The 21,160-nt window shown below is 59.9% G+C and overlaps 1 protein-coding gene across 11 annotated transcripts in view; it reads left to right on the forward strand.

The window, feature by feature from the left end:
* The window catches only part of POU6F1 (POU class 6 homeobox 1), a 28,681-nt gene extending 8,102 nt beyond the window's left edge, over positions 1–20,579 (forward strand). For 3 of the 11 annotated variants that reach the window (XM_074564803.1, XM_074564801.1, XM_074564805.1), the window contains 11 exons: positions 5,522–5,616; positions 8,374–8,470; positions 9,292–9,490; positions 11,288–11,409; positions 11,899–12,124; positions 12,815–13,050; positions 13,449–13,577; positions 13,766–13,981; positions 17,153–17,291; positions 18,012–18,186; positions 20,194–20,579. In XM_074564803.1, coding sequence (XP_074420904.1) covers positions 8,417–8,470; positions 9,292–9,490; positions 11,288–11,409; positions 11,899–12,124; positions 12,815–13,050; positions 13,449–13,577; positions 13,766–13,981; positions 17,153–17,291; positions 18,012–18,186; positions 20,194–20,539 — 1,842 coding nt within the window. In that variant the 5' untranslated portion in view covers positions 5,522–5,616; positions 8,374–8,416 and the 3' untranslated portion in view covers positions 20,540–20,579. Of the gene's footprint in view, positions 1–1,094; positions 5,621–7,766; positions 7,880–8,373; positions 8,471–9,291; positions 9,491–11,287; positions 11,410–11,898; positions 12,125–12,814; positions 13,051–13,448; positions 13,578–13,765; positions 13,982–17,152; positions 17,292–18,011; positions 18,187–20,193 lie in introns of those variants that run through there. The other 8 variants (XM_074564812.1, XM_074564807.1, XM_074564810.1 and 5 more) reach the window with 7 other exon arrangements.
* Positions 20,580–21,160: the final 581 nt, after the last annotated feature.

The raw sequence follows: 21,160 nt of genomic DNA on the forward strand, positions 1-21,160 counted from the left end.
GAAAACGGCGCAGAGCGGGGTGCAGCGCTGGGGGGGGGGGGCACAGGGATTTTTTTTTTGGGGGGGCGGGGGGGATATACCTGGATTTTTTTGGGGGGGCGGGGGGAAAGGCAGGTTGGGGGGTTTTGGGGGGGGCATCGGGATTAAGGGGGGGCCAGCCGGACTTGGAGGTGGGGGGGGGGGGGTCACTGGGTTGCGGGGGGGGTGTAAATTGGGGAGAACTGGGAGGAGGACGCACGCTTAGAGTGGGGGTGCAGATGAGGGGCAGCAAGGGAGTGATGGGGGGCAGCGGAATGGGGGGGGGGTGTGTAGGATTAGGGGGTGCCAGGAGAGATCACGGTTAGGTGGGGGTCCCTGAGGGGACCCCGAGCTGGGGGTGTCCAGAGAAAGGGGGAAAGATGGGGGGCTGGCGGGCCCCGGGGTGTGGAAAGGGGGTGACTGCCCTAGGGGGGGCTCGGGGGGGGGGGCAGGAGAAATTGGGGGCTGCGGGAGACGGGATTTGGGGCTCAGGAGAGGAAAAACAGGGCTGGGGGTGGACAGTGCTGGGGGGGGGCAGGACAGGGGGACGGTGTTGGGGTCCTACCAGGGGACGGCAAAGGGACCCCCCCCTGGGTGGGAGATGAGGCGGGAGGCGCTGCCTGGGGGGTGCAGGTGCCAGGCAGGGACTGGGGTGCCCTGGCGGCTCCGGGGGGTGGGCAGAGCCCCGGGGAGGGGGGGCGGCTGCTGCAGCTGAGGGGGGGGGGTGAATGGAGAGTAGGGCTGGGGGGGGTACAAGGGCATTTTGGGGTGCTCCGGCACGGTGTGGGGCTGGGCATGGGGTGCTGTGAGGGTTTGGGGGGGCTGTGCAGCCCTGTTGGGGGGGGTCACTGTCCCGGGGGCAGCTTCCACGGCCACCCTGAGCCCCTCGGTGTGTGTTTTGCTGGGGGTGGGGGGGTCTTCCCCGGGCACCGCAGAGCCCCGGCTGGCAGGGGTCCGGCAGCGCAGGGGCTGGGGGGGCTGCGTGGGGTACGGTGGACCTCAACCATCTTGAGGGGGGGGGAAATGCGATGGGGGGGGCTGCGTTCGCTCCTTCGCCGGGGAGTGGAGGGGGGGGACTGTCCCCCGCCTTGGACCCGTCCCCCTGCAGCTGCCGCCATCCCGGGGTCGGGCTTCAGCCGATGGACCCCCTTTAAAAGCCCCTGAAGGGGCGATGAGGGGCAGAGCGCTGCCCCCCCCCCGCCATTGCCTTTCACAGGACCGTAGGCTTGGGGTGGGGGGGTCCTGTGCCCCCCCCGAACCCACCGCGATGTCTCTCTGAGACGTCCTGGGCCCTCCAGGTGGCTTCCAGCCCCCGGGGGGGCTTTGGTGGGAAGGAGGGTGGTTGATGCTCCGGGGGCTATTTCGGGGGGGACAGATGGGAGTTTGGGAGATGGGAAATCTCCTCCTGGTTTTGCCACCCTTGTCTGGCGTGACCTTGGGAGGTGAACTTAATCCCGTCTCCTCTCTAAAGGGAATGAAAATACTTTCCCGTCTCTCCCGAAAAAGGAGCAGATTCCTGGGAAGTTGCTGTAAGCTGATCCGGCTGCTGCCAGTGCCGGAGAGTGGGATGAACTGGCCGGGCTTTGCCTTGCGGAGAAGACGAGGGGAACTCCATCCTCCTTGGCACGGCCACGCGGGCGGGAGGTTTGATTTGGGATCGGGCTTTTGCCTCCCAAAAAACCCCTGGGAAGGTGGGAAGCGAAGGCAAGATGAAGGGATTCAACCGAGGCCGCGCAGCCCCGGCGGAAGCAGAGCGGGATGCAGCGTCCCGTGGCTCTGCCCTCCCTCCAGCAGGGCACGAAGGCATTTTAGGGCAATAGTCACCAAAAGCAGTAAAAACACACCATGGCTGGGATAAATTTTGGTTGTTTGATTTTTTTTTTTAAACGGTGCAAAGAGGATTTTGCCAAATAACGGAGTTAAACGGCCAAAGTGGCAGGGAACCCCGGCCAACTCATTTGGGGTTTCCCCCACCCATTTTTCCAAGCAGGTTTTGGGACCCTCCGCCGGGTTTTTCCCTTGCCCAGGCAGCAGACGTTGGGACGAAGCGATTAAAGGAGGTATTTCTGCCCGGGATGGGGGTGCCGGAGCGAGCTGCGCTTGCACCGGGGCTCGTCCCCGGCAGCTTCACGCAGGCTGGGGCCGAGTCGATGCCAACCGACCTCTCCACCTCCTCCTCCCGTGCCCTTGGCGTCTCTCGAGCGAGATAATCCAGGCTGGGAAGCGCCCGCTGTGTGTCAGCGGCTCCGTTTTCTCCATGGACGCAATGTGCATTCCCTTCCCGAGCCGGCTCCGGTCCCGGCAGGCTCCCCACAGCCACGCATCCAGGCTCAACACAACCCCTCCATTTGCTTGGAAAACTTTAGGATCACCCCCGAGCGACCCCGGCTGTGCCTTTTCACTGGTGTTGGGAGACGAGTTGGGCCAGTAAATGAGTTTTCCCGGACTCTCCTTTGGGATTCAGCCGCCCCAGCCCCGACACAGGGTTTTCCAGGCGTGAAGTTGGCTGAACACTCTGGATGAGGAACGCTGGGGAGCTGCCGTGTCTCCTCCAAAAGCCTCCCAGCAGAGAAAAAAACCCTCTGTCTTAAAGATTTCACCGTCCTGCCAGTACGGAAGCCGCCAGCGTTCCCTTACAAGCCCAGATCTTCAGGAATTTTACAGCTGGCTGTAAATCCATGCTCCGCAAGGCTTTACATCAACCCTTCTGCAGTCCTGTGCCCGGACTCCAAGCCCTCCCGTGGTACCACGCCAGGGAATTTGGTGCAGGGCCAAAAAGAACGGGGAGAAAATGGGGTAAAAAGGAGATTTACGTCGTTTCGCGGCTTAGCGGAAAGGTTTTGCTGCAGAGGTTGGGGCTGGCCAGTTCGGCTCCTCTCCCAGCAGGAGAAAATGCCCCGTTTTCGGTTTTCCTTTCTCCCGCTGGTTCGCGGAGGGTGAGCTCGGGCGCAGGGATGCTCGCCCCGGCCACGCGTCTCCGTCGGAGATGGATGGATTTGACTCCGGCAGCAACGCGTCGCATCCCGTCCCCTGCCTCAGTTTCCCCATCACTAAACGCAGCGACGTCTTAAAAACGATGCAGTTCAGAAGGAGAAAAAGGCATTTTAAGAGGGAAGCTGACTTTTAAAGAGGGGAAAAAAAGCCTCGCAAACTGCTGGGCTGCCCTCAGCTCCAGGTCTCCGCCACCCGCAAGTAGGCTTTGAAAAAGAATTCCCGCCGATGGTGTCGTTTCCAGCCCAGAGCTTTCCGCTCCGAATGTGGTGGAAAAAAATAAATGGTGAGACAGCGGCGAGGGATGCTCGGGACCGCGGTGTTGCCGTAACGCTTCATTTCCAGGGAGCGGGACCCTGACTTGGACCCGTCCCCCTCCGCGTTGGTGACGGCTTTGCCGGGAGGATCCGGGGGGGTGTCCTGCACCTCCGGGTGCCTTGGCACGCGTGTCCCGCGGGGGTGCGGGCGTGCAGAGCCACCGCCGGGCAGGAACCGGCCTCTTCTAGGGCTCGTCCACCTGAAGTCGGTGCGTACTTCAGACTCCTCAGCCCGGGATCGGATCCTCCATCCCGAGGAATTCATCCAGGGTTAACATCAGCGAGTAATTAGCGCCGGTGTCACCACGTCCAAAACGTCTCCTGTTTAATTAACCTCTTCGAGTTTCTCACCTGTGGCGAGTTTGTTCAAACTTCGATTTCCACCCACTTGGGATCCAAGTGGCTGCATCTCTGACTCATCAACACTTGTAATTAACACGGCAATTATATTCACAGTGAGACTCGGAGCAGTTTAAATTATCCTTCCCTTTTTTTTCCTCCCCCCCCCTCCTTTTTTTTTTTTTTTAAATTATTATTATTATTATTATTTTGTGCATTTCATTTCCTTGCCGCCATCTGTTGCGAAATGGCTGTCTCCTTGCTGCGTGCACTTAACACCACCATCTGGACAAATTATTTGTCCCATTAATTGCACCAAAAAAAAAAAGAAGGGAAAAAAAAAAAAAAAAAAAGAAAGTGCGAAGAAACGAAATGAAATGGTACAGCCGACCTGCTGAAGGAGAAGCAGCCCACTCCGAAAAGCCGAAGCACGCCGCCAAACCGCATCCAGCCTGACATTCCGAAATGTCTGTTTAATTGTCTGGCGCACTAATTGGTCTCTTTGCACGGCACCGAGGAAAAAAAAACAACCCAATCTTTTTCTTTTTCTCTCGGCGTTATTTCTCTCCTCTTCCCCCCACGGGGCAGGCCTGAATCTCCGGCTCGCGCAGGGGCGGGAGATAAATCTGGCGGAGCAGGGATGTTATTGCCCTCTTCAAGTTTTCACCGCTCCGGTCGCGCTGGAACAAATCCGTGGCTCCCAGAGAGGCTTTTTAACTGGGGCTGGGATGGATGGGGATGGGTGACGGCGAGGTCTGGCGTTTGCAGCGGCGTCGGGCGCTCCTTACGTCGGCAAAGGCCGAGAAAAACCAACACCCGCGTTAAATTTTCGGTGCCGCAGGCTTTGGGGGCAGCTCGGCCCTTCAGCTCCGCTTCCCAAAGCTCTTTGGCAGCGCCGAGGAGCAATGAGGGAGGAATTCCATCGCGAGGATGGGGATGCTTTTTGGGTTATCCCCTCTCGCCCAGAGCCTGGGATCCTTTCGGGGAAGCGCGGGGGTCTGGGAATTGTAGAGAAGAGGTTAAAAACGCTGGTGTCGCCTTATCTCTTGTGCCAACCTCGCGGGTGGAGATGGAGGTGAGCTGGAGAAGCAGCCGAAGGAGGAAGTTTTGCGGCGGCAGGACGGCCCTGTTCGGGCTAAAGATTGCGGGAATAGGCAGATAAACGGTTTCGGTGCAGAATCTTGTAGGTCGCGGTGCTCGGAGCGAAGAGCTTTTGCTTGATTCTCCCGTGAAACGAATAATTAAAGTTTCCGCCCCTGAATACGATAGTGAGCTTGGTGAAGAACGTGCTAAACATACAGGAGTGTAGTACTCGCCTCTCCGCTCAAATGGTGTTAAACGTCACCCCAGAGAGGGGAACAGGTAAGATCAGGGTGTAAAGGACGTTGAGGGAAGGATCTCTGAGGGAGAGGAGAGACTAGAGACTGGGAAGAGGCAGCGGACGGGCTCTGCTCCTCTTCCTCCCCCCAGACGCCTTCTCGGTGAGCGTTTTGCCGTCCCCTCTCGGGGAGGAACCCCCGGGACGGCGTTGATTTTGCCGGCCCTGCCGTCAGGTAGTAGTGCCGTCGCAGCTCCTGCGTTCATCGGCGGCGATTCCGAATCGGTTCCCGTCTGTCGCTTCGATAAATCGTCTGTTTTTCAACTTTGCCCAACTGTCTCGCTGGAAGGCCGTGGCAGGGCTCGGAAACAGGCAGAGCTCGAGCTGTCTCAGTGCAAGTCCCCGGAGGGGGTCTGGGAGACAAACCTCAAAATGGGGTTTTACGTGTTATATACTTTATATATAATATATATAATGATAAATACTCATAACGTGACAGTTCGGCACCGAGACAGCTCTGGTTTTTCTTTCCCCACAGCCTAAGCCAGGAGCGCCGCAACCCGTCCGGAGGAGCGGGAGGCCGCAGCCAGCCCCATCTCCTGCCGGGAGCGTTCCTTCACCCCGGAGCCGACAGTGAGTGAGTCCCGGGGCTGCCGATGCCTCTTCCCACGCTGCCCTGGAGATCCCGGCGGCCCCCCGCCATCCTGTGGGATTCCAGCTACAGGCAGCGACCCCACGCTCCCCGTCCGCTCCAGGCTCCGCTCCCCGCTGGCTCTGTGGGTGGTTTTGGGTCGTGGACGTGCCCTGGCGGCGCAGGACGGGTGCCCCCGCGGACCGAACAGTCCCTTGGCCATCCCTTCTCTTCCAACGGCCGTCACCGTGCCCTCGCCCACCAGTTTGGGATCCCAGTTTGGGCTCAACTGCCCGCTCTAACGAAGACCCCCTATGTGACAGGCACAGGGGGGAGCTGGGGAGGGGTCCCTGGGGCAGGGACGGTGGCGGGGAGGTGACGGGACGAGCACAAGGAGCTTTCCCACCTCTCCCAAGCTCAGGTGTAGGAAAAAGCTGCCACAAGACCCTCCGGGGGTGGGGGGTGGGGGTTGCTCCTTGTCAGCAAATCCCCAGGGGCTGCTCTGCCCGTGCCGGCACCCACCCGGGCCAGCGGGGTACGGTGGTGCCGAGGGGAGATAAAATGCTAAATAGCAGCTCCCTGGAGCACGTGGATCACGTCCCGTGGGGTGCATTCAGCAGGACGGAGGGTCGGAGTTCCCCCTGTGCCCCCAACAACCCTCCCCGTTGCCAGCTACTCTCCAGTGAAGTTCAGAAAGCTCCTCTGGAGCGTTTTCCTTCCCCTTGCTCGCACTTCTTGCAGCGGGACGCGTTGCTTCTTTATTTTGCTGGTTTCCCTGCGCTGCCGGCCCCGTGCAGGCAGCACAGATATCCCTTGCTCCAGCTTCCTCACTGTTTGCCGGGCTCTGGCTGCTGGAAAGCTCATTAACTTTTAATAAGGCCAGCTACCTGCGTCAGCCGCTCGCTCGGCCCTTCCTCTCTTCTCCGTTGCACTAGAATAAATGGTTAATTAAACGGTGCACCGGCATCCCGAGGTGTTCGGCTGCTCTGAAGCTAAGGCCGGGTTTTAAAAATTGACAGCAGCTACCGGAGATCAGTCACCAGCTGCTCTAAAAGTCCTCGCTGAAGCTGGCAAAGGGGACGGTTCTGGGTCCCGCGTGGATTTTTGGGTCGAGCCTGGCAGGGGGAGAGCTGTGGCGAGCGGCTGGTGAAGCAAATAGCCCCGACTCGGCCGGCACCCCAAGCGTCACTTCGCTGCGGATAATAAATACCGAGCGGTGTGTACAAAAGCCAGCCTAAGGGAATCAGATGCTCGGCCCCTGTTGAGTTTCAGATGAGAATTCGGCTCTTAATTCAATTTAGGCCGCTTTGGATCAACAGGATCCAAATAACTGTGTTTACTAATTGCATACAAACGCCAGCTCCGTCTCAGGATACGCTCGGTGGCCTCAGCAGGAGCCCAGTGGCTTCTGAGACACAGAGAAACGATAAAGGGCTGGTAAAACGGTGCGGGGGGATGTTTCCCGGATGCTGGAAGTGCCTCCCGGGCTGGCGTGACGGGCCGGTGTATGGCAGCGGAGCAGAGCGGCAGGGGATGCCCGCGCTGCTCCGGATTCCCCGGCAGAAGGAAAAGCCAATGGATGAGACGCATTAACACAAGTTTGGGGCTGAAATTCCCTTTCGGATGAGTTGTGAGCCCGGGGAGGCTCTGCCCGCGTTTAACACGCTCGGATTTGTGGAGCTTGCCCAGGGCTGAGCTGGCTGGTCCGTGTGACGCCGATGTCCCCGGTGGGGCACAGACAGGATCAGGCCCAGCTCGGAGGTGGTGGCACCCAGGCTGGAGGGGACCGGACGCTGCCCAGCGTTTTGGGACGGCTCGTGGGGTCTGGCAGCACCTACCAGCGCCAATGTGCCCCCAGGCTCCGGAGCAGTTACACAAACAAGGACACTTTCGCTCACGCATCGAGTAATTTTGAATGTCATCCAGGCTGGCTGGTTAAACGCGTCCCCGAGACGTTCCTAATAAAAAATTCATAAGCCTCTTATAAAGGCAATTATGCTCCTGCAAGGCAGCGAGGGGACAATACGTGACCAAATGAGTTAACGAAGGCCGCGGGGAGGGGAAGAGGTGCCTTCCAACAGGTGGGCCGAGCCCCTTCCCGCCATGAAAGACTCGTTTCACCAGCTTAATGAAGTGTCCCCCATCCATTTAGGTCCCCTCGGGAAAGAGCAGATTGACTTTTCTACTTCTTGCGGCCGGCGTCGGGGGCTTGGGAGAGCTGCTAAGCGTCACGCGGAGACTTTGGGGACCCGCTCTGGGCTTCAAGTAGGGAGCACGGGCAGTTTCACCTGGGTTTTGCCTGGTTTTTTAAGGTTTTTAAAGCAGGTCTGGGAGCTGCACCCTCATCTCCCAAAGGGAGAGGGAAGGGGGAAAGGCTTGGCCCTTGGAATGACCCTGCCGGTGCTCTGCCGCTTGTATATTTGATGGTCACCCAATAAATTATGCCGACCCACACCCGTGACCTCTTTGCCGAGAGGATGGGAGGTGGTGGGAGGTACCCGAAACACCGGAGCCCCACCTGGGGAGGAGCGTGCACCCCCGCCGTGTGGGGTAGGAGGGCATGAGCAGGCTCTGCACGGCCCCGAATGGCAGCCGGGAGGGCCAGGAGAGCGGGAGAGGGGGGTGGAAGAGTGGGATGGGAGCAGGGAAGCGGTGGGAGAGACCAGGTTTGGTTGAACCGGCGTGTGACCACCCCCCAACCCTGCCCCGAGCCGCTCGCTGGGTCGCTGACGGACGCTCTTGTGTTTCCCCACTTGCAGCATGTGGAAGGTCTGAGCCCTCTCCCACCTTCGCCGGGACGCCATGGACACCGAGGCCGTGCAGCCCCAGGAGGCTTCACTGACGGTTAACGAGCAGGTACGGCCATCGCCGGCTCCCTCCCCGCCGCCCCCCACAAGCGGGAGGGCCAAGGAGTGGGGAGCTGGGGTTCAGCAACAGCCTGAGCCCCATTGCGTGGGGGTGAAAACCCCGCCTTGTGCCTGCCCCACGCTCACAACCGGCCTGTTTGCCCCCACGCTTGGGCACGCAGATGTTCGGCTCCATCTTTTGGAGCTTGGCTGCCTCATCTCGGGGTGTTTTTTAATGGCGAAGAGGAGGCGCGAGGTCCCCATCCCGGGGGCCCGGCTGTTTGCAGGAGATCTTTGCTGCGGGGCTTTGGCTGCCTGCAGCCGTGGGGGAGCTGGCGGCGGGGAGCTGGTATCTCTGCTCGTCGCTCCCCGCGCGTCCCCAAGCAATGTCACACGGGGCAAATCGTCTCGTGATTCCGAGGGCTCGCATGACCCCGGCTCAGAGCCGTGGATGGGGTCGTAGATAAACGCTCGCTCTGGTGCTGCCGATGGGGTGCTGCCGGCTCTGCCGGGGCCGCTGCGCCCACCGACGGCCGTCTTTTACCTGCCGAGGATGTCGTTTATCGACGCGTGTGGAGCTGGGGTTACCAGGGCCCAGAAGCTGCTGATTAACTAAAGCAGCGAGGGGCCGGCGGGGCTGCCATCCCCCCGTCCCGTCCCTCTTTGAGGGGACGGTGTGGGCTCTGCTTGGTTCGTTTTAAGGGTCACCCAAAGCCATGTCCTGTGGGGCGGGGGGAGCTGCTTCGCTCTGCCCTGGGGTGCGTGGCCCCAGGGGCACCCCCATGGGGTCGGATGCCTGGAGCTGATGGACGTTTTGGGGCGTATTTGCAGGTTATTGTCATGTCCAGCCATGAAACCATCCGAGTGCTGGAGGTCGGCGTGGATGCCCCGCTCCCGGCTGAGGAGGACCGGAAAGCCGTGGAGATGCCACCGGGGGAGGTAGCGCGGGGCTCCCCGGGAGAGACGGGGCCCCCGGGCAGAGAGGACGTGCCACCCAGCACCCAGAGCTCCTGCAGCGGGGAGCCGGCCGGTAAGACAACTTCCTTCCCCGGGACTCATTCCCTGGGCTGCCCCTGCTCCCTCCATCCCTGCAAGCGAAGTTGGGCTCCGGACCGCAGGGTCGGAGCCAGTGGGACAAGTTGTGCCCATCCCGCTCCGGAGCACCCCCGTCCCCAGCTCCGGAGTTAGCAAAACCTATTCCTTCTCCGGGAGCTGATGGGGAAAAGCGTCCTGCGCCGAGGATGGCCCTCAAACACCTGCTTAAAATGGAGAGGACGCTTGTGGGTGAGGGGTTTTGCCGGGGAGCCGGGTTTTCCTGCGGCCACGTAGAGCGGGGGCTTGGGTTTCCTCTCCCAAGGGTGCATCCCTTCTCGCTCTGGAAAAAGCCTTCGGGTAAATCCCGCTTTATTCCTCGCGGCTTTTTGGCCAGCACCCCAATCCTCCTGCCAGATCCATTCGGAATCTGCCTCCAAGCCCCCCTCTCCCGTCCCCTCCTCTGCCCCTCTGGTGCTTTATTCATTAATAAGACTTTTCTCTGGTTGTCACCTCCGTGACACAGAGCACAACCAGATCCCCCTGCTTTTTCCGGGATTAAACGGGCAGGACTGGGGCTTGTTTGAGGCCGGTTGGGAAGAGGAGGAGGCGAGCATCCCTCCGACGCCGGGGGATGCTCCGGTCCTGCTGCCGCGGGCTGGAGGGAAGGAAAAGCACGTCAAGATACGCAAAACCCACGGGAGCCGGCAGCATCGCTGCCCCGTAGCACGCTCTCTGCTATTTGGGAAGCGCTGGGTGTTACCCGCGCTGGGGTTTGGTAAGAAATTTTAAAAAAAAAAAAAAAAAAAAAAAGGAAAAAAAATAGAAAATAGGCTTTTTTAAAATCGTCCAGACCTGTAGTTATTTCTGGGCGAGGAACCAAAACCCGAGAAGCGTCTGGCTCTCAGCTGAGAAAAGCATTTATTTGGTAAAAGTTGGGGGGGGGTGGATTTTTTGCCAAAGGAAAAGGCAGGAAAAGGGTGTTTTTCTTTGCACAAAAATAGAAGAGGATTAAGTGGATTTTATACTCGAGGGTTGCCATTATTAGAAGTTGAGGAGAATAAATACAAGAGGTTGCTAAAAACCCAAGTAATTACTTTTGGAAGTAATAAATATGGATTAGGAGCAAGGTTTCCTCTCACTCGGATGTTCACGGTAACTAGGAAATATGAATATATTGGGTGAATTTGGGTGGAGGGTTGAAAGACATTGCATGAAACTCGGCCCGCGGGGGACCCCCCCCCCCCTCTGCCAGGCGATCTCGCTCCCTTCCCTTTCCAGCTCCCCATTCCCGGGGGGAGCGGTTCAGGAGCTGACACCGCTTGAATTGCTGCTAATTTTGGAGCCGGCAGCTGGCGGAGGAAAATACCTCCTGCTGGAGCCGGCAGCCCGAGAGAGGCGCAGGCAGCCCGGCGAACCACTGACACGCCGCTGCTCCTTTTTATCCCCTCAACCCCCCCATTTCCCACGCTTACTCCTCCCCAAATCACCCAAATTCTCCCCCCTCTGCCTTGTCCCTAAACCATCCCATGAGAAGCCCCCGAACGCCCTTCCCCTGCATCCCAAAACCTGGGCCGTGACCCCCTCCCTTGGGGATTGCTGCTCCCCAGGATGCCCTGCGCCGGGTTTCCCGTGGGGCCGCAGCTCCCCCGGGACCCTCGTGGGAGGTTGTCCCTTCCCTGGGTGTCTGTAATTTGGGTGCCCCCCACCCTCACCCCCGTCCTTTGCGCGGACGAGCTGCTGTCGCTCACCCGACGGCCATTTCTCCAACCCTTTCTCCTCTGCCCTTCCCCAGGCAAAGCCAAACCGGCCACCGGAGCGTCTCCCAGCACCGTCCCCTCCCTCGGCACCTTCAGCCACCCCACGAGCCAGCAGCCGCAGACGTTGGCCCCGCTGGCCGTGCAGGCCACCCCGCAGGTAACTACCCCGCAGCCACGGAGCGGGACGGGCTGGGGGGGCGAGGGATGGGGTGGAAGAGAGGGGGTGGGGGGGGGGGTGGGGGGACGGGATATGGCGGGGACCCCCGGGGAGGCGTCCGCTTGCTGTAGGCAAAACCCCAAGGGCAGAGAGGACGGCTGGTGGCGCGGGGTGTAGGACCTACGCCCCGAACCACGGCGGTTTCCCTCTGCCGGGCGCCCTCGCCACGGGCCTTGCGCCGCCGAGGTGCTGCCAGAGACGCGTCGGGGGGCGGGGGGGGATCCCCAACACCCCCCTCCCTCCTCCCCCGCCATCTCCCCACGGAGAGGGGGCTCCGCGGAGCTGGGAACCCAGCTGCTGAGAGGGGAGGGACCCCGGGCCGCCCGGCCGCCGGGTCTACGCGCCCCTTTACAAAGACTTATGCTCCGCTGATGCTGTCTGCAGTGGCGTTGATTTGTGTTCTTTTTTAAATCTTGTTTACTTTTGCAGGTCTTGACTCAGGAAAACTTAGCAACAGTTGTGACAGGAGTAATGGTTCCAGCAGGGACAGTTACTCAACCTCTTCTTATCCCCATCAGTATTGCAGGTCAAGTGGCAGGTCAGCAGGGGCTGGCTGTGTGGACATTTCCTACAGCAACGGTCGCTGCCCTTCCCGGATTGACGGCTGCTTCTCCTACAGGGGGAATTTTCAAACCGCCTATAGCCAATTTGCAAGGTAACCCGTGCCCTTCTGCTTGGCAGACACCTTAATTCATTCTCCCCCCCCCCGCCCCCCACCCCGCCCCCAATGGGTTCGTGCCAGATTCGGGTCCTTCTTTCCAGGAGGGCTCTGAAACGGCGATAAATTTGGGGGTTTCGTTGCGGCTCCTGGAGTACAAAAGGTGCCAGGAGCGTCGGGGAAGAGGAAAGGCAGGACGAGGAGGATGAGGAGGGGGAGGAAGGCAGCAGACGGGGATGGGGGGTGAGGTCCAGGTTGGATCTGGGGCTCTGGGAACGGCACCCCCAGGGGGGTCAGCGCCTCCCCGGGGTTCCGGCCCTTCCCTGTAAGAGGGAATCGTCTCCTCTTGAGCTCCCGCAAGGGAAGGAGCCTGTCCCAGGAGTGATTCGTAGACAGGGGAGATGATGGGCCCCCGGAGGTGCCCCCCACCCTCTGCGCTGGCAGTTCTGGGGTGGACCCAGCACCCCATGGGGGCAGGATGAGTCCAGCTGTAGCGGAGGGGCTCGGCTCTGAGGAGCTGAGAGGACCTTTGGCTGCCATAACAGGCGCACGTGGAGATGAATCACCTGGCGATCGGGTTCCCTTCGGGAAGGGACAGTGAGGGATGGGGGGGACACCGAGCTCAGGGTCTCCCCGATGTCCCTGCCTGCCCCCGGCTCACGCTCTCTCCCTCTCTTTGCTCCGCAGCCGCCGCCGTGTTGAACACAGCCATCCAAGCGCCGGTGCAGCCTGCCCAGCCGCTGCAGGCTGCCGTCCAGCCCCGGGCCCCCCTCCAGCCCCCCGGCGTCTTCCCCGCCGCGCCCGGCCAGCCCCCCATCCTGCCACAGCCCCCCGCAGCCCCCACACCGCCCGTGGCCAAGCCCTTAGAGACGCAGACCCAGATCACCGTCCAGCCTGCCGGATTTGCCTTTAACCCTGGCATAGTAAGGACCTGGCAGCTCGTGGCGTGGAGCCGGGCGAGTTCGGGATCCGTCCCCCTTTCTCCGGTGCCTTACGTGGCTGCGGAGAGCGGCGAGAAGTTGTCCTTCCCCCGGGGACGAAGCGCTCTGGTTCTGCCGTCATCTCCCGGGGGATCGTGCAGGATCCCAGCCTCAGTTTCCCCATCCCCGGCGAAGCACGAGCGACCGAGCAGGAAGCTTTGCTTTGGGCAAGAATCTAAAGGATGGATTTAAGGACTTCAAGAGACTGCATCCCATCGCGGCGGCGAGGCGGGAGTCGCCCCGCCACGGGGAAGGGGGTGGCCGGCCGTGCGTGGGGGGGGGACGCGGTGGCCCTGGGGTGCCACCCAGGTCTCTGACCCCGGGCTTTCGGTTCTCCGCAGATCAGCGCGGCTTCTCTCGGGGGCCAAACCCAGCTCCTGGGCTCCTTGGCGGCTGCCCCCGTGATCGCTAACACCATCTCCAGCGTGCAGGGCATCACGGGCCAGATCCTGACCAACGCCCAGGGCCAGGTACCGCTGCGGGGGGGACCTGCCATTGCAAACCCACCGTCAGCTGCCCCCCCCTCCCACCCCCCGCCCCGGGGGTTGTTTCTCCTGGGTGAGGAGGGTGTGGACGCAGCCGGCGCGTCCCCCCGCCCCTGGGGAAGGCTGTTTGCAGGATGCAACCCCCCAGCCCTGGCTCTCCTCCCTTCGCCCAGGTGATCGGGACCCTGCCGTGGGTGGTGAACCCCCCCGGGATGGCGGCCAGCCCTGTCCCGGCCGCGCTGCCGGCCCAGAACCTGCAAGTACAGACGGTGACACCCCAGCTGCTGCTCAATGCCCAGGGCCAGGTCATCGCCACGCTGGCCGGCAGCACCATCCCGGCGGCCGCCATCAAGAAAACCGGCACCCCCGAGCCCCCCACCAAGAACGAGGTGAGCGACGGGCACGGGGCTGGCGGCCGCGTGGCCAAAGGGCTGGAAATGTCCCCGGCTGTGTGGCTGTGGGAGCACCCGAGCAGCTTTGGGACACGCTGCCCTGCTTTGGGACCTGGCCATGGTGCTTTGGGAGCTCGTGACCACCTTTGGGACCCAACCACGTTGTTGTGGGAGCACGTGAGTGGCTTTGGGACCCGGCCGCGTGGCGTTGGGACCCAGCCCCGTTGCTTTTGGAGCTCATGAGCACCTTTGGGACCCGGCCATGTCGTTTTGGGAGCACGTGAGTGTCTTTGGGATCCAACCACGTTGTTTTGGGAGCACACGAGCATCTTTGGGACCTGGCCGTGTGGCGTTGGGACCCAGCCCAGTTGCTTTGGGAGGTCATGAGCAACTTTGGGACCCATGAGCACCTTTGGGACCCAGCCATGTTGCTTTGGGAGCACGTGAGTGTCTTTGGGACCTGGCTGTGTGGTGTTGGGACCCAACCATGTTGCTTTGGGAGGACATAAGCATCCTCGGGACCCAGCCACGTGGCTTTGGGAGCCCGTGAGCATCTGTGGGACCCAACCATGTTGCTTTGGGAGGACATGAGCACCCTCGGGACCCAGCCACGTGGCTTTGGGAGCCCGTGAGCGTCTTTGGGACCCAACCGTGTTGTTTTGGGAGCACATGAGCATCTTTGGGAGCCATCCGTGTGGTGTTGGGACCCAGTCACATTGCTTTGGGAGCACATGAGTGGCTTTGGGACCCAACCACGTGGCTTTGGGAGCCCGTGAGCGTCTTTGGAACCCAACCACGTTGTTTTGGGAACATATGAGCATCTTTGGGACCCATCCATGTGGCTTTGGGACCCAGTAATGGTGCTTTGGGAGCTCGAGACCACCTTTGGGAACCAACCACGTTGTTGTGGGAGGACGTGAGTGGCTTTGGGACCCGGCCGTGTGGCGTTGGGACCCAGCCCCGTTGCTTTGGGAGCTCATGAGCACCTTTGGGACCCATGAGCACCTTTGGGACCCAGCCCCGTTGCTTTGGGAGCACGTGAGTGTCCGTGGGACCCAACCGCATTGCTTTGGGAGCTCATGAGCATCTTTGGGACCTGACCGCATGGCTTTGGGACCCGGCCATGTCGTTTTGGGAGCACGTGAGTGTCTTTGGGATCCAACCACGTTGTTTTGGGAGCACACGAGCATCTTTGGGAACTGGCCATGTGGCGTTGGGACCCAACCATGTTGCTTTGGGAGGACATGAGCATCCTCAGAACCCAACCACGTGGCTTTGGGAGCCCGTGAGCGTCTTTGGGACCCAACTGTGTTGTTTTGGGAGCATGTGAGCATCTTTGGGAGCCGTCCATGTGGCTTTGGGACAAGGCCACGGTGCTTTGGGAGCACATGGGTGGCTTTGGGACCTGGCCACGTTCTTTTGGGAGCACGTGAGCATCTGTGGGACCCAACCGCGTTGTTTTGGGAGCACATGAGCATCTCTGGGACCCGGCCGCATGGCTTTGGGACCCGGCCGCATGGCTTTGGGACCCAGCCACGTTGTTTTGGGAGCAGACGAGCGTCTTTGGGACCTGGCCGTGTGGCGTTGGGGCCCAGCCATATGGCTTTGGAAGCCCGTGAGCATCTGTGGGACCCAACCATGTTGCTTTGGGAGGACATGAGCATCCTCGGGACCCAGCCACGTGGCTTTGGGAGCCCGTGAGCGTCTTTGGGACCCAACCGTGTTGTTTTGGGAGCAAGTGAGCATCTTTGGGAGCCATCCGTGTGGCGTTGGGACGCAGTCACATTGCTTTGGGAGCACGTGAGTGTCCGTGGGACCCAACCGCGTTGTTTTGGGAGCACATGAACATCTTTGGGAGCCATCCGTGTGGCGTTGGGACCCAGTCACGGTGCTTTGGGAGCACATCGGTGGCTTTGGGACCCAACCACGTTGTTTTGGCAGCCTGTGAGCATCGTTGGGACCCAACCATGTTGTTTTGGGAGCATGTGAGCATCTTTGGGAGCCATCCATGTGGCTTTGAGACCCAGTAACGGTGCTTTGGGAGCACATCAGTGGCTTTGGGACCCAACCACGTTGTTGTGGGAGCATGTGAGTGGCTTTGTGACCCAGCTGTGTGGCGTTGAGACCCATTCCCATTGCTTTGGGAGCTCATGAGCACCTTTGGGACCCATGAGCACCTTTGGGACCCAGCCCCGTTGCTTTGGGAGCTTATGAGCACCTTTGGGACCCATGAGCACCTTTGGGACCCAGCCATGTTGCTTCGGGAGCACGTGAGTGTCCGTGGGACCCAACTGCGTTGTTTTGGGAGCACGTGATCATCTTTGTGACCCGGACGCATGGCTTTGGGACCCGGCCATGTTGTTTTGGGAGCCTGTGAGCGGCTTTGGGACCTGGCCGTGTGGCTTTGGGACCCAGCCACGTTGCTTTGGGAGGACGTGAGCATTCTCGGGACCCAGCCATGTGGCTTTGGGACCTGGCCACGTTGCTTTGGGAGCCTGTGAGCGTCTTTGGGACCCAACTATGTTGCTTTTGTGAGCACATGAGTATCTTTGGGACCCAACCACATGGCTTTGGGAGCCTGTGAGTGTCTTTGGGACCCAGCCACGTTGCTTTGGGGGCCCATGAGCATCTTTGGGACCTGGCTGTGTGGCTTTAGGAGCACATGAGCATCTTTGGGACCCAGCCATGTTGCTTTGGGATGTGGCCACGTTGCTTTGGGACCTGGCCACGTTCCTTTGGGACCTGGCCATGTTGCTTTGGGAGCCCGTGAGCAGCTTTGGGACCCGGCCACGGTGTTTCGGGAGCCCGTGAGCATCTTGGGGACGTGACCCTTCATGCCCCATGTGGATCCCGCTCTCTGCACCCACCAAATCTCCCAGCTGGGGTGGGACGTGACCAGGCCTCACCTTGGCATGAGCCGAGGTGCTGGTCACCCCCAAACCTACGTGACGAGGACACCCCAAACCCGGTACAGAATTGTCACGGCTCCGTTCCCAGCATGGAGCTGGGTGGTTTCCAGTGTCACCTCTCCGTCCCAGCCTGTCTCACCTCCACCGTCAGCAAAAGCGAGGGGGTGGATGGAGCCGGTGGGCAGGGAGGAGCCCGGCCGTGGGGCTGGAAGTGGGGTAGCCCCCGCTCTGGGGGTGCTGACCCTCCCCTCTGCCCCAGGTCCAGCCCATCCAGCCGGCCCCGGCGCTCTCCCAGCCCGCCGTGGTGATGGCAAACCCTGCCCCAGCGGCGAAGGCTTCCTCCGCGCCCGTCCCCATCACCTGCTCCGAGACCCCCACCGTCAGCCAGCTGGTCTCCAGTGAGTCACGGCGGGGGATATTGGGGGGTGCTGGGGACTTGGAATCCCCTGGGAAGAACGGGGTGTGGGATCCCCTGGGATGGGGAGAGGGTGCTGGGAGTGCTGGGAAGGATACTGGTGGGATGCTGGAGTCTGGGATCCTCTGGGATGGGGAGAGGATGCTGGGGATACTGGTAGGATACTGGTAGGATACCAAGATCTGGGATCGGAAGAGGGTGCTGGGGATATTGGGGGGCATACTGGGATCTGGGATCCCCTGGGAAGAGGAATACTGGGGACTGCGCTCCCCCGCGATGGGGAAAGGATGCTGGGGATACCGGAGGGGGATACTGGAAGAATGATGGGATTCTGGGATGCCCTGGGAAGAGGGATACTGGGGACTGCGCCCCTCTGGGATGGGGAGAGGATGCTGGGGGTATTGAGGGGGATACTGGTGAGATCCTGGGCTCTGGGATCCCCTGGGAAGAGGAATACCGGAGACTGTGCTCCCCTGGGATGAGGAGAGGATACGGGGGGGGATACTGGAAGGATGTCGGGGTCTGGGATCCCCTGGGATGGGGAGAGGGTGCTGCGCACCCGCACTCTGCATCCTTGGGGATGACCACCGGCACCCAGCCTTCGTTAGGGAGCCTAATGAAGGGGATGCTCGTTATGGCGGCGGGGAGGGAGAGGCGGCTCCGTGGCCATTTCACGGCAGCCCCCGCATCCCTCCTTGGGCAGAGCCCCCGGCTCCCAACAGCAGCGCGGAGGAGGACGGGATTAACCTGGAGGAGATCCGGGAATTCGCCAAGAACTTCAAGATCCGGCGCTTGTCCCTCGGGCTGACGCAGACGCAGGTGGGACAGGCCCTGACGGCCACCGAGGGACCCGCGTACAGCCAGTCGGCCATCTGCAGGTACCACCGGCCGCCTCCGCGGGGTCACCGCCCCTCCGGCGGGAATCGGGGAAAGAGAGGGAAATCAGGGAATAGGAGGAAAAGCAGAGAAAGGGGGGGAAGTGAGAGAAAAGGAGGGGTATTGGGGAAAGGAGGGAAATCAGAGGAAAGGGAGGAAATTGGAGGAAAAGAGGAAAATTGGAGGAAAAGAGGGAAGTTGGAGGAAAAGAGGGAAGTTGGAAAATTGGAGGAAAATCAGAGGAAAGGAGGAGAAGTAGAGAAAGGGGGGGAAATTGAAGAAAAGGGGGGGAATGGAGAAAGGAGGGAAATCGGAGGAAAGGGAGGAAATTGGAGGAAAAGAGGAAAGCTGGAGGAAAAGAGGGAAGTTGGAAAATCGGAGGAAAATCGGAGGAAAGGAGGAAAAATAGAGAAAGGGGGGGAAATTGGAGAAAAGGGGGGGAATGGAGAAAGGGAGGAAATTGGAGAAAACTGGGAAAATTAGAGAATGGGGTGAAATTGGAGAAAAGGGGGAAAATTGGGGGGGGGAAGTTGGAGAAAAGGAAAAAGGGAGGAAAAGGAAACGTGGAGAAAGGGGGGAAAACATAAAAGGAGGAAAAATGGGTAAAAGGAGGAAAATTAGGGAAAGGGAGGAAAACTGGAGAAAGGGAGGAAAATTGGAGAATGGGGAATCGGAGAAAGGAGGAAAAATGGAGTGAAGGAGGAGAACTAGAGAACGGGAGGAAAGTGGGAGAAAGGGAGGGAAATGAGAGGAAGAGAGGAAAGTTGGAGAAAAGAAGAAAAACTGGGGGAAAGAAGGAAAATTAGAGAAAAGGAGGGAAGTGGGGAAAATGGAGGAAAATCTGAGAAAGGGAGGAAAATCTGAGAAAAGGAGGAAAGTTAGAGGAAAGAGGGGAAAATGGAGAAAGGGAGGAAAATTGGAGAAAAGGAGGAAATTTGGAGAAAAGGAAGATTAAGGAAAGGGAGGGAAATGGGAGGAAAGGAGGAAAATGTGAGAAAAGGAAAATTAGGGAAACGGAGGAAAATGGGAGAAATGGAGGGAAATGGGAGAAAAGGAGGAAAGTGGGAGAAAAGGAGGAAAGTGGGAGAAAAGGAAAATTAGGGAAAGGGAGGGAAATGGGAGAAAAGGAAGGAAATGGAAGAAAAGGAGGGAAATGGGAGAAAAGGAAAATTAGGGAAAGGGAGGGAAATGGGAGAAAAGGAGGAAAATGGGAGAAAAGGAAGATTAGGGAAAGGGAGGGAAATGGGAAAAAAGGAGGAAAATGGGGGAAAAGGAGGACAACTGGAGAAAAGTAAACTACAGGAAGGGAGGGAAGTGGGAGAAAAGGAGGAAAATGGGTGAAAAGGAAAATTAGGGAAACAGAGGGAAATGGGAGAAATGGAGGGAAATGGGAGAAAAGGAGCAAAGTGGGAGAAAAGGAGCAAAGTGGGAGAAAAGGAAAATTAGGGAAAGCGAGAGAAATGGGAGAAAAGGAGGGAAATGGGAGAAAAGGAGGAAAATCGGAGAAAAGGAAGATTAGGGAAAAGGAGGGAAATTGGAAAAAAGGAGGAAAATGGGAGAAAAGGAGGAAAACTGGAGAAAAGAAAAATTAGGGAAACGGAGAGAAATGGGAGAAATGGAGGAAAGTGGGAGAAAAGGAGGAATATGGGAGAAAAGGAAAATTAGGGAAAGGGAGGGAAATGGGAGAAAAGGAGGGAAATTGGGGAAAAGGAAGATTAGGGAAAGGGAGGGAAATGGGAAAAAAGGAGGAAAATGGGGGAAAAGGAGGACAACTGGAGAAAAGTAAACTACAGGAAGGGAGGGAAGTGGGAGAAAAGGAGGAAAATGGGTGAAAAGGAGGGGGGCTGGGGTCGCTGCCCACGAAGCCCCTCACCGCGGCGTCGCTCCCCGCCGTGGTCTCCCCGGCTGCCCCCCAACCCCGCCGTGGCGTGTGTGTCTGTCCCCCCCCACCCCCCCCCCCTTCCCCTCCCCCGGTCCTCGCCCACCTCCCTGAGTTTTTCTGGCCGCAGGTTCGAGAAGCTGGACATCACCCCGAAAAGCGCCCAGAAGCTGAAACCGGTGCTGGAGAAATGGTTGAGCGAAGCCGAGCTGCGAAACCAAGAAGGGCAACAAAACCTGATGGAATTCGTCGGGGGGGAACCTTCCAAAAAAAGGAAGCGCCGCACCTCCTTCACCCCCCAGGCCATCGAAGCTCTCAACGCCTACTTCGAGAAGAACGCCTTGCCCACCGGCCAGGAGATCACCGAAATCGCCAAGGAGCTCAACTACGACCGCGAAGTCGTCCGCGTCTGGTTCTGCAACCGCCGCCAGACCCTCAAAAACACCAGTAAACTCAACGTCTTTCAAATCCCCTAAACCGGGGAGGGGGATGTGCCCCCCCTGCCCCGACACACACCCACCCCCCCGACCCCATCGCCCACCCCTTCCCCCCGCCGACCTCCTGCCATCAGCACTTTTGCCACCGACTTTGTCCCCCCCCGGCCCCGCGGTGGGGGGCTGGGGGGGCTCCGCCACCCCGCCTCCGCCCGTAGCTGTGTCCGTGTGTCCGTCTCTCCCCTTTCCTCCGCATCACACATGACCTAAGCGTGTTCGCGTCGGGCGTCGCGCCTGCCTCCTGCCTCCTCCTGCCTGCGACGCGCGTGGTGACAGCCCCCCTGCCTGCACGCGCCTCTCCTGCCCCCCGAGTGTCGTGTCCCCCCCCCCTCCCACACACACACACAAAAAAAAGGAGTGATTTTCATTTTTTGGTCGTTTTCCCGTGTTTCCGCGGTCCGCGGTAGCGTCGCGGCTCGTTAGGGGTGAGCCCCGATTTAATTTCACACACACCCCCCCGCCCCGCTTTGATTTCGGCGGTCCCCCACCTCCTGCCCACCGGTGCGAGGGGCTTCTCGGTGCCACCCCCGCGCCACGGGGGACGTTGTGGTGGTTGGGGACTTCACCACCATCCCGAGAGGGGTTCTGGGGGGGGTGAACCCC

Source organism: Larus michahellis, chromosome 22, assembly GCF_964199755.1.
Source record: "Larus michahellis chromosome 22, bLarMic1.1, whole genome shotgun sequence".
Lineage (NCBI taxonomy): Eukaryota > Metazoa > Chordata > Aves > Charadriiformes > Laridae > Larus > Larus michahellis.